Source organism: Lonchura striata, chromosome 3 (genome assembly GCF_046129695.1).
Source record: "Lonchura striata isolate bLonStr1 chromosome 3, bLonStr1.mat, whole genome shotgun sequence".
Lineage (NCBI taxonomy): Eukaryota > Metazoa > Chordata > Aves > Passeriformes > Estrildidae > Lonchura > Lonchura striata.
This window is the reverse complement of record NC_134605.1, coordinates 84831080-84848517: the sequence shown is the minus strand read 5'-3', so window position 1 is coordinate 84848517 and position 17438 is coordinate 84831080. Positions and strand designations below refer to the sequence as shown.

General features: G+C 40.3%; 1 protein-coding gene across 2 annotated transcripts; it reads right to left on the bottom strand.

Annotated features, from left to right (window-relative positions):
* Positions 1–1565: 1565 nt before the first annotated feature.
* OGFRL1 (opioid growth factor receptor like 1) lies at positions 1566–16421 on the bottom strand. Of its 2 annotated transcripts, none has more exons than XM_021554182.2 (7): positions 16078–16421; positions 14604–14690; positions 13982–14063; positions 10881–10959; positions 10724–10790; positions 10436–10581; positions 1566–8470 (listed from the first exon to the last, which is right to left on the bottom strand). In XM_021554182.2, exons 1-7 carry the CDS (start codon positions 16321–16323, stop codon positions 7681–7683), a joined length of 1497 nt encoding a protein of 498 aa, XP_021409857.1. In that variant the 5' UTR covers positions 16324–16421; the 3' UTR covers positions 1566–7680. The 2 variants fall into 2 exon arrangements, with proteins under 2 accessions (XP_021409857.1, XP_021409867.1); XM_021554192.2 differs by having other exon boundaries at positions 13982–14060.
* Positions 16422–17438: the final 1017 nt, after the last annotated feature.

The following is a 17438-nucleotide window of genomic DNA, read 5'->3' as shown; positions in this document are numbered from 1 at the left end:
TACTTGGCCTGATTAACCCCAGAGATTGAAGATACTTAATATTTTTTCTTCCAGTTTATTACCCATCCCTGGCAAACAAAGCAAAATAAATCAATTAAAATGTAATTTTAAGAAGAGTATTCCCAGGTTTGGTTAGCTAAATCACATTTTTGCAATGAATGTGGCCTTTATAGCTGTTTTAGACCTTTCTCAAGATCATCAAAATAAAAACACTTTCATCCCAGTTTTATGGCACAGCTCTGTTAGAAAATTATTTCAGGTGGAACAATTTAAAAACAAAACTTCGTGGTTTAGCTCCCTAAATTACAGAGATAGTTGCCATTTATTCTGGCTGTCTCCACCACCACTCTGTACATAACAGAAGTGCTTCCCAGCTCACCTTGCACTGACACAAGCTTGTGTGCTCTCCCCTCCACTGCAGAACTGAGGTCTGTGTGTCACCATTGCCCCAGCAGCTGGAAGTTCTCTAGATTTTGCCCCCCAAAATAAAGCAAAGGAGGTGAATGGATGCCCCGAGAGACACAGGCGGGAGGGACAGAGCCTGCAGCTCCCCTCCCGAGCAGAAGGCCCTGACAGGCTGCGTGGCTGAGCTCCACGCGGGTGCCTGCCCTTGGGGACAGGGTGCTCAGCTCAACAGCCCTTGTTCCACCTCCTCCAGAAGCTGCTCAGGCTTAGTTTAACTAAGGGCCAGCTAAATTTGGGATATCAGCTTAGGCTCTTACTCTTGGAATGAGCACCAACAAGACTTCACGAGCACCTTGGCACTCAGAAGGTCTGTGCTCACACAAGAGCAGCATTTGTATAGCAGACATGCTGTAAGTCTGGAGCTGCAGGTGATTCAGCCAGCAACATCAGTAAGTGTTTCCGCAGAGGCCCTGGCCCCTTTTGGTGCAGTTTATGCTCCCAGGGCACAGGAGGGTAACAGCCAGTCTTTGCCAAGGGGCAGATGAGCCACAGCAGTTGCCTCAGGGAGCTGTAACTGGGTTTTCTGGGGAGACCAACACACTGAAAACCAATGATATTTGCTATGAGTTCAGTGCCATCCCTGGGTGACCTGGTAACATGGAAGTAGGTTAACAGAGCCATCTTAACACCAAGCTTGATTGGAGACATGGACCACATGGGAAGTCCTCCTTCAGTGTGAGGAGAACCTGTTTCTCCTCTTTAAGAAGAAACATGTGAGATTAGGAAACCCTTTCCAAATTTGCTGGGCCCTTTATAGAGCTTTATACATCTACAGTCACACCATCTGAACAACAGCTTACTACAAAACCAGAACTGAGCCATCCAATCCTACAGCTTCAGCACAGGATAAATAAAACCAGCAAATTAAATGTTTCCCTGCTACATTTAAGCAGTAGTAGCCTGGTTTTGACACTGCTCCAGACAGTTTATGCCTGCATGATCATAGTGGATATTCTACTCTTTAATGTTAACAGTATTTTGATAGTATACATTTTTCTTAACTTGAAAAAACTAACCATGGACTTTAAGAAAAGCTGACTCTGGGTCTTCCCTCATTCCTCTACTATCCATGGTCATTTTGCCACTGACTACAAAAAAAGGAGGACCAGAACCTTTAATTCCCTACTTTTAAGTGTTAATATATTTACAGAAGACTTTACAAACAAGCACCAAACAGCAATTGCACACTATTACAGCTACACAATATCTATATATGTTGCTAAAACAATGCTGCTAAATGAAGAAGCTTTATTAGTTCAGAGTTTTTGGCTGCTGTTATGAAAAATATATTTACCTGAAAGGAAATCCAAGTATTTCATTTTACAAATTATTTAAAATATAGCAGTAAGCAACATAAACTATTGCTTTTTATGTTTATACAATTTTTTTTGGCTTAACACTGCCATACAGATGCAGAATTATAAAATACCTCTTTATAGTGCATTACAAATCCAGAAACTGGTTACCACTCCTACCACATACACATGGTATTGGTACTTCCAAACATGCACGGCATTCTGTAATTAAACACTGCAAAGGAATACAGAGAAGAGAGCAGGACCATTCATAAAAACTGACATAGAGCTGTTCAATTTTGCAAGTAAAAATTGTTGGGCTTTGGGGCTTTGTCTTTTTACTGCACTTTTTCCTTAGAATACATTTCAACAATGAAGTCTATGATATTTTCAAATTTTATAGTTCAAAACTATGCTTAATCATCTGTTGCCAAAATCAAACCGTGAAAAGGGCAAACAACCGTGGAATACCTTAAAACACAGAAAAAAAAAAGAGCAACGAATTATTAGCAAACATGCTTCAGCAGGTCCCAAAAATACAAGTGCCATAACCTTTTTCACTGCAAAACAATAATTTTCACATGGTTAGCCACAGTAGTAAGTACATTCAGTATATTTCACAATAAATTTTAGTTGATGAATACACCACTGAACTTGTAAGCATTGTAGAATTAAAGAGCCACATTTCTAAGAAGAAATGAGGTCTCTATTGAACTAAATTTTAGGAGTCCATTACATACAGCATGTATTAAACATACTCTTTAAGGTAAATTTTTGCTTTCACCAAAGGTCTTAACTAAGTGTACTTAAGAACAAGGGCTGAAAACGGAACACAGCTTTCAAGAAAAGAAACAGTTCATAGCCAATACTGAGCACAAAGATATTACAGAGACACAATGTGCACTCCCCTTGGAGAAACTGCATCTAAATATCTGTAAATAGTGAAACTATGGTGTTGACCATAATGTGAATTGAGGGGGGTTGTATATGCTTAGGCCTTTTCTGACCCATTTTCAGACTCTGACAGCCATAAAAAATACCTTTTGACCAGTTACTCCAATTACAATTGGAACTGTGAACACATATCAAAACAAATTACCAAAATGTGGAATGGTTTCCATCTTCTTTGTGATCACAATGTTAGATTCACTGATGCTCCAAATCCAGAGGTAGCTCACTCATACGTGGGCTAGGAATAGGTTTTCCATTTGACTGATTTTGCTTTTACACAGGTAAGAAAAAATATATCAACCTTGTTTTGCAGTTGCAATCTGACTTTTAACACTTAATCTACACTTTTAGCACTAGTCTACAGAGGGATTTATGTGCAAACATGTATTCAGAAGGAATAAGTAAGGTAGCATTGTCATCAATTTAGGACAAGTTTCTGCCTAAGCAGACATCTTCTGCCTAAAAACAGAAGAAACAGGGGACATTTTCTGCCTAAACAGGTATTTTGTCATTAGAATCTCCCATGACATTTACAAACTGATTTGAAGTGGATTACTCTTCATCTTACAGTACTTTTAGTACTGTTCAAATACAGTAGCAATTCTTTAATAAACAGATCTGAGACAAATAAAAGATCGCCTTCTCCACACAAAACATTATTACAGCATAGAACTCATAGTCACAAGGGATTGAAGAGGTTGAAAGAAACCACAAGTTCAAAACCAAAAAAATTCTAGTGAAAAATGGGGTTACTGTATAATTTCTTTGTTTTGCAGCATCTTTTTCGTGGCCAGCACTGGAGGCAGGACACAAGGCTAGAAACATTTTTGGTTCTGATCCCCACTGGCAATTCTGAGGACAACATACATCATCAGCATGATATTGTCACACTTTTATTAATGGCAAAACTTGCTTCACATACTTGCATCTTATTCATAAATACAGCTTTTGTCAAGGAAATTCAATATGATATGTGTCCTGTAAAAGTGTAGTGTAAAAAATTACATTTTCACCTAAACATATATAACTATAAACTGTGATCAGTACCATCATAACAGTCAGAAGAAAGGGGTAAAATAACCTCTCAATTAAGCAGATAGACATAAATTTTATTTAAAAACAAACAAGAGCTGTTTTCTGTTTAAATCCAGTAAATGTCACTTGTCTTACCTCACTGGATCATCCATCAATATTGTACAAAGCTTTTAAGGTCTGTAAACCTTCTGTTTAAAGTACAGATATATGCAACTGCAGATTATTCGAATTATCCTGGAATAGTTCAGGAGAGGCTTACACTAGGTTACACGAAATATTAACAATTATTATACAAATACTAAATATATTAGAGTGCTAAAATCTTAGAGCAGGAAACTGAGGAGCTGACCCAAGCCAGGGAACAGCTCTCAAAAGATTATTGCACTTATTTTTAGCATCCTTCAAGATTTTATTTGAGCAACATGAACAGAAAGACCTCAGACCTGCTCCTAGATATGTGGACACATGTAACTACTCTTCTACTCTGAATGGTCTGTGCTGTACACCTCATGTACCCAAGCCTTCAGTCTCTACACCAACACAGTATCAGGTACCGAGGCACACTTGTGTCTGGCATAGTAGGGCACAGAGCTGTAACTAACCTTAAAGTGCTGCATTTTTGCATGATTTGTATGACCGCCTCGTGTGTACTCATCTGTGTACTCAGTAACATTGTTCCAAGTTGCACATTCATATCCCCTTGCCGTAAGAGCCTTAAAATCAAATTCACAGGCACGTCCACACTACTCCCACTTAACAGCACCAGAGGCTACTCAGATGTACTTACTTAGGAAGAACCTTCATATGGAAGGTTCTGTTCAATCAACATACAAACAGCTCAGATTCTAGTCTAACACTGGGCCAAAATACACTATTGTAATAAGTACACAAAAATCCCTGAATACTTTAGCATATAGCAAAACAAAAATAAATTTAACAGTAAGCAAATTACTTGACTTTCTTTGCATACCCTCAGTTACTGAAGCAATGGTTAACCAACTATGTACTGGCATCTATGAGAATACAATCATTTCAACACACATATGTACTGTATATATACTGTAAACCTGAAAACCAATACTTAGAAACTTTAAGCACAGGGTGCTTCTGTTTGCTAAGGCCATGATTCTTTAACAAAAATGCATACAGTGCACCCACTTGATCCTCACAAATCTCAATGGGACAACACTACACTGTATGATTGCCCTGCAATAAATCCTTCTTTTAAGTACTTGCAAAATCAGAAGAAACAATGTCACTATGAAAATAATGATAAATTGTCACATTTGACATAGAGCAGAATTTAGTTAAAGCTGAAGTGTTCCATGGGAGGAATTCTGTTGATAAAGTTATAAAACAAGGCTTAGAGAGTGCAGGAGGCACCTGACACAAAAACCCTCACTTACATAGTCCCCATAGGTCTTTGCAGGCAACTGATATGCCACTGCTCTTCTGTGAAAATTGAGAGAAATATATTGAGTTGCAGATGAAAACAAAATTTGCTAAGTTAATACAGGTATAAGTACCAAAGTTCTTGACAATATTTTCAGATACCTTGAACCCCTTAATGCAGACAGCCCAGTAAGAATGTTGAAGTGAGAGATATGTCATGATAATAGAATACTGCAGAGTAATCTTCTGGAGGCACATCCCAAGAACTTTGTTTAAAATCAGGTAAGATTTCTCTTTTTTTTTGTTCAGTAGACAAAAGACCTCCTGAGGTCACTGATAAATACAACACCTCTGTCATCCCTTATTTCACTTCAGTACTCTGCATTTTCTGTAAAGTGTTTAAAATTAATACTAAAGTTCATAAATTGAAGGTTCTGTGTAGCTTCTTATGCTGTAGTTATGTTCCTTAGACACAAGGTATCAATTTTTCCTATGATACTCAAAAAATAACTATGTAAGAACAACATCATGAAGTTTGCACAGTTAGGCACTCAAGACTGAGGAAGTCGTAGGCAGAAAATGAAATGTCTTCCCTTTGCATACATGGAGGGGCAGAGTCCTTAACTATACAGACCAGTTTTATCACAGCACTTCCTCCCCCTTCTGTTCTGAAGGTCAGAGGCAAACACCAAGAAGGGGATCCCAGTTTATGTCCAGGGAATTGTGAAAAGCTTCTCAGGATCTTTCTGGCCTTAAAAAGGTGGTGGCTGGAATTCTCTGGGACATTTCTGCTCAGACAGACTTAATACCTAAAGAAAAATCCACATATATTAAGTTCCTTCCCTCACAAGTCAGCACTGAAGAAGAAATACATCTTTCTTTTTCTCTGCTTCTTTAGGATGGAAAGAGCCTAATTTTTTTCCATAGGTATCAAGATCCCTAACTACCACTTTATTTGATCCCAAGAACCAGCACTACCTGGAGAAAAAAAAAAAGATGATGCATTGCCATGATGGGCATTAGCAAAACAGAATACAAGACATTTTGTCTATGCTCTGAAATCCCTGAAAAATTAATAATTTAGAGTTATAAGACTTGAATAAAGTCCTGTAGCATTTTAACACTAAAACTGTAGTCAGCCTCTTGCCTTGTAATCTTTAATTAGCAATACATTAAAGGCAGTGGATATTATGTACACCTTTAAACAGAAAATCCATACAGAAGTTTTGAAGTATTTTAGAACTGTAGGACGTTTGAATTGTACCTGCATTATTTTTTAATTCATGTTCTACACAACTAACTTGCCGGCTACTACCATTTGACTTGAACAGCAGAAAATCAGAAGAAGCTACTCAGGGAGAGCAGAAAGTTCTTTGGTAGAAGCTGGGAAACATCTTAATAGTGAAATTCTTACTTGTTGGGCTCCAGCCTGGCCCACAGACTGGCCTTCCTTAAGCTTATGCTGCTTATCAAAATAACATAAAACTGCGAGAGACTTATGATAGAGAGCAAAGAGAGGAAACAGACATCTGGAAAGAAGCATCAGGACTGCCTTTGTCTCTGAGACCAGCAACAGGTGACTGCATTGTGCAGATTCTACCCAAAAGTGGCCAGGAAACATCCAAGTACAAGTAAGACCCAACTTGCCATGCCTAGTGACCTTTTCTCTGATGGCTTTGCTGATAAGGCAGTGCTCTGAGGAAAGACATGCTTTTCAGCAGTCCAGAGTCTTTCCAGGTGCTGAACGCAGCTGGGGGAGTCGTCTTACTACAGCTGAGTAACAGAGAGCTTTCAAACTGAGACCAAATTTGAGAGATCTAACAGATCCCTCCCCCCAGATTAGCTGTAACAAATGAGTCAAGAGAAGGGAGAATTTAACAAGGACTAAAGGAAGTCTGAAGTGCAGCTTCCGTATCCAAAAGGTGTGGATACAGTTTCTTTTTAAGTTAAAAATTTTATTCAATGTACAGTGATTCCCAGCTGTACAGAACATGATATATGCTATCCATTGTTAAGTGCCTCCAACAAAGATGCTAATCTAGGCTAAAAGACACTGTGCAAATACCACTATTAATCAAGACCATAGTTACTAAAAAAAATAACCACTAGGGTAAAAAACTGTGATTTTGAAATAATTTCTAGTAATTTCCTAAATGGAAAACAAAATTTAAAGCAAAATTAAAGGAAACTTTAGAATTCTGATGTTCCAAGGCTTTTTAGTTGTTACACTTTATTTATTTTTTTTTTCAATACTGGATGAATTTTAAAAATTAGATAAGCTTTTCTGTGCAATCTGTCTGGAAAAGATAATTAATTTCTTAGCTTCCAATATGCACAATTGTTTTAAAGAGACACACCTGGCTGACTGCTGATAAACTGAGGTTGAAAAAAAAATCATTAACCTAACAGAAGCCTAATCTGATGCATTTGCAACAAGCATAGCTTGTGAACTTACATTAGATGGAAATTTCAACCAAAATTAAGAAGCAATTAATTATTTGCTTCATTCAAAGTGAAACAAAGATTTTTTTAAATCTCAGACTCATGGTTTGAGCTCATCCTTAGTTTTTGTGGTGGTCACCCCTGAAAGTGTATCCTTATCAAGGTTATCTTGTAGATCTGCTGATGGGTCATTTGAAGAATTCTCAGTGTTACATAAATCTTCCTCTATAACATCTGGGTGATTACCACAGTCATTGTTCAGATTTTCACCGTTACCACAGTCATTGTTCAGATTTTCACCATCTTTTTTGGAATAAGAAGTGTCCTCCTTTCTGTCTGAATTATCATGAACTTCTTCTGATTTTGAAAGCTGACTAGTATCAGTGTCACTGTTCTTTTCACTGTTGTTCTGCCTAACAGCATCACAGTTCACTTCTTGTTCATCGTTATAATTTTCTTCCCCATTTTTTGTGAATTCTATCTTTCTTTCTTCAGTTATTTTACCAGCTGAACTTCCACTTGCCAATGTATTCTTAGGCTCCTTCATTTTCTTATGCTTAGAAATATGACTATTGGGAATAGAAACTGGAGATGCTGGCTTTTTATTTGCTTTGCTTCCCTCTGACTTCTGTTTTCTTGGGGGTCCCCAGATAAAATGCTCTGAGGGTGTATAATGTTGCTGGGCAAATCTCAGCAGTTTCCTCCTTTCTCTTCGGTCTCTGATAGTATACACAAAATATTCTAGAGCACTTTGCTTAATGTTGGGAATGGTGTCTTCCACAAGAGCTTCATGCAGAATAAATTTTACCAGAGGAGATTTGAAACTCTCATATCCAAGTTCACCGAGGCTTTTCAGAATTCGAGTGATTCTCAAGTAGTTATGTTGAGACCTTTGAAATAAATGGGTAAAAAAATTCTATTGAATCAGAAAAAAAAAACCCACTTTAAAAATATAGAACTGGAACTGCAATTCCTCAGTCTTTTTTATCACTTCAGGTATGTACTTCAGACCTCCTATATTTTCTCAAAGCTGCTGAAACTTACTAGCACCTCCTTTGCTAGGATGTTGTGAGTGAAAATTAGTGTTTGTCAAAAGCACTGGGGGAGAGAGCTGAGAGAAAATAAAATCAAATGTGCTTATTTTGATTCCTTCTGCTGTATGAGAAGGGCAACAAAGTTGGTGACGGGTCTGGAACACCTAAGTCTTATGACGAGCAGATAAAGGTAATTGGGTTGTTTATTCTGGAGCAACAACGGCTCAGGGAGACCTTATTGTTCTCTACAACTGCCTGAAGGGAGGCTGTGGCAAGGTGGGGTGGGTTTCTTGTCCAAGGCAACAAGTGACCGGACAAGGGGAAATAGGCTCATGTTGCACCAAGTGGAGGTTCAGGTTGGGCATTAGGAAAAACTTCTTCCCTGAAAGAGTGGTTATACATTGGAACAGGCTGCCCAGGAAGTCATCACCATTCCTGGAAGTGTTCAAAAGATGAGTAGATGTGGCACTTAATGGTTTAGTGGATACGTTGGTGCTTGGTCAAAGATTTGACTCAACTATCTCAGAGGTTTTTTTCCAACCTTAATGATTATATCCTGCTCTCCTTCTGGGGAGAAAACCCAGTCACTTTGTAAATGAAAGGGTTTGCAGTGTATTTATAGTGTAGTTACAGAAGAGGGTTCATTGCACTTCACTCAAGTTACTTAAAAACTGGGTCTCCTGTCTAGACTAGCACCTGCACTACTGATACAGGCAGTGCTGGGGAAAAACAGGCACCTCTAGAGAGTAAGTCCCACTGTTGCAGGAAATATCGAAGAGAAAATGAACTAACTGTCTTCTGCAAGTGCTTGTGAAAAGGTCTTTCCCTTGTGAAGCACACCTTAGTATGCAGAAAAACTTTTAAGTTTGAATTTTAGATGGATAAAATTAGGTAAAGAGAGTCCCAAATCCTGATTTAAACTGTAGCTCCTCACTGGAAAGAACAGGAGTGAAAGCATGCAGTAACGTCTGGGCTTCCTGAAAACCTGCTTTATCTGTGGCCTTTGTCTGAGCCCACACCCATGCTGGCTCATATAATATTTATGTAAAATCATTAACAAAGTCTTCCCACTATTCACGTGGAATCCATCAGCAATTGTACCTACAATCTTTTACCATGACAGGAGAACAAAATACTGCAAGAAAACATCCTGCAGCCCTAAGGTCAGAGATATTAGGAAAGTAAACAAAATTTGAAAAGAGGCTTTGGTACAATTAATCTGTACAAGACAAAATTCAGTGCAAATTTAGAATCCACACAATACCAATGTAAAGCAACTGATATAACTTGCTGAACAGTGGGCCAAGGCTTGACATAACATGTTTAAACCTTTCCAGACCAGTATTTAAATTAAAAATATTTAAATACAAAGTATTTCATGTTTTGAGGAGGGAGGGAAATCTTTTTACTTAACTTCCACACAGGTGTGGAGAATTTAATCTTTCTCAAAAAGAAATGTAAATATAAAGATAAGCCACTTGTTTTTTCTTAAGTGAGAAGCAGCATTTTTGGATTGGGTGAAAAAAAATTCAGTACTATGACAAATTAGTTTGGAGCTGGGATCTTCTTCAGCACCATATAAAGTTGTATTTTCAAGGAATTCAGTGATGTCAGTCCAACTGGCAATGAGCGAGAAGAATAATCAAAAAAAAGGGGAAGGAGGAACATACAGACAGAGGCACAAACCCGGCATCAACTATTTATTTTTTCCTTCTGTTTCCTGGCGGTCTTTAGAAAAAATATCTTTGCTTTCTCTAGAAAACAAAAGGATAAAGAGATTCTATAGCAATTCTAGCAAGTGAAGTGCATGTCATTACTTACTCATTCAAATGCTGAAATCTTTCTTGCCAGTTAGCAGCTCGTGTTACATTTCCAGTTTTATCAATTAGTTTTATTCCAAAAAACTCCAACATCATTTTGTAAGCCAAAAGGAATCTTCTAATTGCTTCTTTTGTTTTCTTGAATTCCTAATGGACAAAGAATATATCTGAAAATCTCAGTGGCATTAAAGCAAGCACTTCTGCATCACATAAGGCAACTCTACATAACAAAAAGCAGTTATGTATTAAAATTACTGTGATGGCTTTTACGGAGCTCTATTTGTATTACCTCAATTTCATATGTAGTTAATTCTTTAGCATAGAAGTTCAGACCTTGTTCCCTTAGAGGAAAAAGCCTGTTAAAAGAAAAAGTGCATTATGGCTCAGTATAAGAATAATTAATCAAATTAACACTTTGAAACAGAAATAGGTAATAATGGACCAACCACTGTATGTAAGTGTGGTTATGTTCCAGTTTTTCGTAGTCTCCTTTCCATTTATTTAGGACTTCTTCAATATAAACCCCTGCATAAAAATAATTTGAAAAACTGTTAGGTTGCCATCAAAACCAGCACTCAGCTACATAAAGAACATGCATGTAAAATAATGATAGAACACATACTTTAAATGTCCTTCACATACTACGTGAAATAAGGTCTATTGCAGCCATAAATAAATTAATTTTAATTCAAAACTAATTTAGCTACTAAAACTTAATTAAAAATAAGGTACTTATAAAATGTCAATATAAGCAAAACCAACTGACTTATACTGGGTTACCAACAAGTGAAGGTATGTGACAGCAACCTATGTAAAATATATCCAAGAGTTCTCATGTCATGGATCCCTTTATCACACTGACTGGGAATTAACAAACTTCTCCCATAAAACCCTACACTGTGAATCACCTCTCATTGATTTTACAAGATAAAACTGCAGTTATACATCTATCTATCTATTTATCTATCTATCGATCTATCTATCGATCTATCCAATCTTCACAGAACAAAGCCTCAACTCTTTAGGAAATCTCCCATACTAGAAATCTCTCCAGCTGCAAGTACCATTATGATTGGGAAGTCTTTCTCAATTAATAGTGGCCAAGCACAACACTGAGACTGTGCTCATGAAACTCAGTCACAGGCCAGGGCACTTTTCCAGGTACTATACAGATATACAAAGTACATAAAAAGATGATCCTTGCTCCCAAAACTGTACAATATCTTTCCATGAATGAGCACTGTGTTCATCTGTTTCTATTCTGAAACCAACAACAGTTTCACTACTGCACAGCATGTCCCAAAGCCAAATAGCATAGAAGAAACCTAAAAACCCAAAGCCCCATGTATATAGTCTCCTACTATACATTTAAGATGCCTCTTTGCACAGTGAAAATTTCCATTTGGGTCTCAATGGCAAAGGAGGACACATTTCATACTTTTATTTAAGAAGTGAAGAAAGTAGCTAGTCTATGGGGCTGGTAAGTACATGGGGTTTCTAGTGTAGGAAAAGCTGGAAAAGGACCTGGGAAAGAGGACCTTCACCATCACTGCACTGTATCCAACCTATATTTCAAGTATTGGAAAACTTGCTGCTCAGACTCAGGGCAGAGAGACAAACAGGCCAGCTCTGATCCAGAACCACAAGCTAAATCTCTAGGAATAAACTTCACATCTAGTATTGCATTAGAAATGTCTTGGGTTTTTTAAACAACATTCTCCAGTATCTCAATCCTTAACCTGGTAGCTAAGACTCCCTCCAAACACTCTCACAGAACCACAGACTCAGGTCAAGGTGGTGGTTACTCTTTTCCATTCTCAATACAAACTTTGGCATAGCCAGAGTTGTTCACAGCCAACAACACATCAGCCTCCATGGCTTATCAGCTACCTTTGACATTACTAATCGTGCTTTTCTCCTAAAATACTACGAGAAATGTTATTCTTTACAAATTTTGGGAGAGAAGCCCTCCTATAGCTTTCATGACTATCTCTTCTTATAGCTAATCCTCTTGAACTGCTTCTTCATTTTGGACTTTAAAGGAGTTCTTCCCCACAACCTTTTCTGTCTTTTAGTTTCAGAGCCATATGGTCCCCAGGTTCACACAAACCTCGCTGCCCTTAAGCTTACTTTCTCTATCTGTTCTCTTGGTAACGTCTCCCAAATCTACTACTTCTTTACTGGCAATTCCCAGACCCACCTCTTCTTACAGCCAAGCTAAAACTGACTGAAAGCATCTGCCTATGGGTATCTAGATAAAGCGCAAGTTGGTTAAAGCAAAAGTCTTATCTTTCTTTCACAAGCTGAGTTATCTTCTCACTTGCTAAGGGTATTACCACTATCTTGTCTATGTGTGTTCATTTTTACAACCTTCCCTTCCATCCAGCTTCCTATCTGAACTCTCACACTTTGCATCTCAACTTTTTTTTTCCTGACCTTGAAAAGTGCTTTCTTGTCATGCTTACACCTACCGTGAATGCTGCTGAATGCAGCTACCCTGAAATGCTGGGAAGATAATCTTTCTAGACTTTTACTTTTTTATACTGACCTGTTTTTTTTTTTTGCTTTGCATTCTTCCATCGTGAAACTGTGCTCTGTAACATCAAACAAAAACTATACACCTTCACTTCTAAAGCCTTTGTGACCTGTCCCTCACTACTTTATCAGAACCCATTTGTTGCTATGAGACTGATCCTTCTTCCAACAGGATTCTGCCTCAAAGGCAGCCTACACATCTCACTCCTTCTGCACTCCAATGTGCACTTCACTATTTCCTACCCAGCTGCTCTCATACTGAGAGGAACCTATGGCAAATACCTTCAAAACAACCTTGTCATCATTCTTTTAAAACCCATAAAATCTTATTTTTTGCCTTCAGTTTCTCTTTTTTGCTAATGGCTAAGATCTTCTGTGCTGAGACTCCTGTCTATCACCCTAACCAAGATTGCTTTATTGCCTCCTCCTGCTTCCTCATCTGTCCACTATCCTATTGTCACTCATACGTCAACTACAAACTCTCTAGAGTAGGGCTTGTCATCTTTCAGCTTCTCCTGTGTTTGTGTAGAATGCTGCATATGAGGTTCCTGCTCCACTACCAAAACCACTAGGGACACTGAGAAATGGCTTTATTATTGGATTAACAATAATCTCACACAAGATTATAGCACATTTTTTCCCCTTACACAGTTCTAGGGATATCACCCATAGATTGCTGCCACTCCTATTCAAACAGCAAGTTCGTGCAATATAGTAGAAGAACTTTATCTTTGTTTAATAAAGGTATCACAAAGTGGTACAAACAACGCCTTGTCCTACTTCATGCTGATAATGTCTAAGAAAAGTACCATCTTCCTAGAGTGAAAGCTAACTGTTTTAAGCACATACTGCTCTTGTGTTATCAGTGTGCTACTCCAACATGGGAAGTTCATGTTCTACAATATATTACTATACACCTTTAATTTGCCTCAATTATCACCACTGTTTCAATTTGCTACTATCATTAGTGAGCATGCTTCTGTTATCACCATTATTGTTGCAGATTACTCACCATCAGGTTTAAATGGGATTTTATTTTTGTAAAACCGGAGATTGCACAGGTCATTTTGATAACGAAGATCTTTAAAGTTCTGCTAAAAGAAAGGAAATAGGACATTATCAGCCTACAAAAACCTACCAAGACTATCCAGAAAGTGATATTGGGCTCTTTGAATAATTTAAGGACAAAAAATTTCAGAGTTTTAGGAACCACAGTGCTCTACTCATGCACTTAAAGACTCAGTTTAAGTGTATGAAAATTCTTTCTGGCTGGTACCTTTTCCTACTGAGGCAGCACCAAGCATAGCAGCACCCTCTCCCTTCAACCTCAAGGACCTTGAGAGACAAATAATCAGTCAGGCAAACTCTATGACCTACCATCTTTGATATCCACGGTACAAGCCTTTTCCTGGGCTCCTACAACAGTTCCCAGGCTTACACATATCACGTGCGTGCTTGCATGCTTGCCCGGGATGAAAAGACATTACTTCTCTCCCACTTGAATACGTTGTGCCTCAGCTTTTTGGTTTGTGTAGCAGCTTTTTGGTTCTCATTTCTTGTACTTACTGGACAATAAAAAGGTTTAAGAATGTTTTTTCACTGAAAAGAAAATTTAAACCATAAAATATTCTTACTGGATACTGATGTCGGTACTTGTATAAATCTCTTGCTGCGTAGAAGCTTCTCTTTGGCTTGGCTGTCAGCTCAGTTCCATCACCACTCTGAAACAGTTAGAAAGCAGATAATCATCATACACAAACCCCCTAAATACCATACTTCTACAGTATTAAAATAATTACTTTTCATTATGGATTTCAGTAATGTAAACAAATGTAAGCGCATGTATTTGTCTACTGTTTGGTCAAACACTGAAAATTTCCCTGCTCAATACTTACACAACACACTTTAAACCTAATTTTAAAAGATTAATCTAAAATACAGAAGTAAGACTATGAACTGTCCTTCCAATGAGGCTGAATTTGAACTAAATTAACAGTCTGATTGTCATTTCCAAATATAAGACTTCAAAGTAATCTAGCAAGTTCTAATACAAGGTGAAATAAGTAATTAAACTTGAAAATGCAGAGGCACCATCAATTTGGAGGAGGAAATCATACTATTTACAAAAAAAAAAAGAAAAAGAAAAAAGAGTCATGTACACAGACTTAATTGCTACTGCTGTACCCTGTGGAAAATAGCTACTAAAAAAATTTCATTCTACTCCTTGCAATACGGGTGCAATAGGTTAAAGTCAAGTTTAAAAGAGGAAGCTCTCTGGGACTGCACTGGGCATTTGCCGTTCTTGTTGCCCATCCCATGGCTTATCAACTGTACACTAATGACAAACAGCTATGCTCCTTCCTCCTTTCACAAAATCAGCTTTGACCATACCCGCAGGCAAAACACACTTGAACAAGACACACCCCTTGACACTCGGTTATCCGGCACTAGTATCACCATGTAACAAGGAGAAAACGGAAAGACACTTAGGCTCAATTCATTTTGTTTGGTCTCTGAACCAAAACACGATATATCTAGCAATCTAAAAAAACACCCAGCCGCTCCACCCTACATGGTATTCTAACTCAAATAAAATTATTGTCAAAAGAACACTTTATTTCTTTAAGCTCGGCGTTAACAAAGCTTCCTGAAGAAGAGAAACACGCTCTGAAAACTCGTCACACCCACCGAAGAGTCACAATTCCATTGCCACAAAGGATCAAATATTGAGATTTTTATCCTTTTTAATGAAGAGGCCACGCTAAATGCTCAATTTAATTTAAAACACAGCCTTTCCTGAAAACAGCAGCAGCGGGAATGTCACCGACACCAAGGCCTCGATTTTCTCCCAGTAATAACAGGAGAGAGATAAAAACCTAAGGCGGGCTCGTCCTCAGTAGACATGCAGCGCTGTGCAATCCCCAGCCGCTCCGGGCAGCAGCCCGGGCCCGCGAGTGCCGCAGAGCAGCGGCAGCGGGGCTGCCCGGCCCGGGCTCGGCTCGGCTCGGCTCGGCTCGGCTCGGCTCGGCTCGGCTCGGCTCCGCCCGTGCCCGCCGGGCCCGCGGGCAGGGCAGGGCGGGGCGGGGCCGCGCCCGGCGCTGCCGGTACCTGCTCGGGGCTGGCGGCGTCCGCCTCCGGCCGCTCCGCGTCCCGCCGCGCTGGCGGGGCCGGCGGCGGCTCCCCGGGCCGGCAGTCGGCGGCGGGCGGCTCTTCCCCGCCTCCCGCGGCGGCGCACACCCCCTCCTGCCGCCGCGGCTCCGCCGCCTCGGGCTCCGAGTCGGTCTCCCAGGTGGAGTCGCAGTCCTCCACCGTGGTGGGCTCCTTGAAGCTGACCCCGCTCAGCAGGCTGCCCATCGGCCCGGAGGCCGCGGAGGCCGAGGGCTGCGAGCGGCCGCGGGCTGCCTACGGCTGCGGCATGGCGGGGCGGGGCGGCGGCGGCCGGGGCCGCTCCCCGCCCGGCCCCAGCCCACGGACACGCGCGGGGCGGAGCTGCAGGCTCCGGGATTTCCACAAGAAACGCGCGCCCGGCCCCGGCAGCGGGCGTCGGGCGGCAGCCGGCACCGCCCCGGCGCCGGGCGGGCCGCGCCCGCGGGGAGAGCAGGAGTGTCCCCTCCGCGGAGCGCGCCCGCGGGCATTTCGCGACGTGCTGTTCCCTGAGGGCTCATGAGAAGAGCAAGTGGGTGCGGGTGTTCATCGAGATGAGCGGGGATGGCGGCTGCCCCAGAGCAGTGGTTTGGGGAGGAGATGCTTTAGTGACAGACGTGGTCGTGCCGCCTGCAGTGTGCGAGCTCCGGCTGCCCACTAGCCACGGGAGCGGTTGCGGTGAGGTAGACCGCAAAGAGTGTACAGGTACTAGAGAAGACAGGGATGGAGCGGGCAATCCTGCGGTAACCAGCCAGTTTTACTGCTTCTAAAATTCCTGCGAGTCTGGGGATGAAACTGATGTGATGTTCAAGGACCAGTTTGAAGGGGTAGTGAGAGTGAATATTCTATTTGGCTAGTACATGCCTTTTGGACAGAGTTTGAAGCCAGGAGTGAAGATGTGGTGAGTTTACAGCTTAGCACATTGTTTCAGTGCCTGCTCTCACCCTCCTGTCTAAAAACATGTCCTAATTTCTAACCAGGATTGGTAGGCTTCAGTTCACACTCAGGGATTTCTCCCTTCTCCTTAAACGATTCTGTGATGTTTTGTAACCGCTTCTAAAGATGTGGATTATCAGCAAGTCATCTCAGTCCTCTTCTTGGTAAACCAAACAGGTTGAGCTTCTTCAGCCTCTCACCATAAATTCCCTTTCACATTCCCTCACTCAAAGTTGTACCTTTTTTTTTTGTCTGCTGTGTGTTGAATATTTTAGCATCTGTTTCAAGTGCAGGAACCAACATTTTAACTGGATGTCAGAGTCATCAGTATAGAGGTGGTTTAATCTATATATTCTTGTTTTCCTATCCACGCTCTATAAACTGAAGGA

What these genes read in the sequence shown, in the direction of transcription:
- OGFRL1 (XM_021554182.2), bottom strand. Translation starts at nt 16,323, where the DNA reads ATGGGCAGCCTGCTGAGCGGGGTCAGCTTCAAGGAGCCCACCACGGTG. An exon ending in AATCCCATTTAAACCTGATG is followed by an intron (nt 10,960 to 13,981) that starts GTGAGTAATCTG and finishes ATTTTTATGCAG; the next exon opens with GGGTTTATATTGAAGAAGTC. An exon ending in AGATTTCAGCATTTGAATGA is followed by an intron (nt 8,471 to 10,435) that starts GTAAGTAATGAC and finishes TTTATTTCAAAG; the next exon opens with GTCTCAACATAACTACTTGA.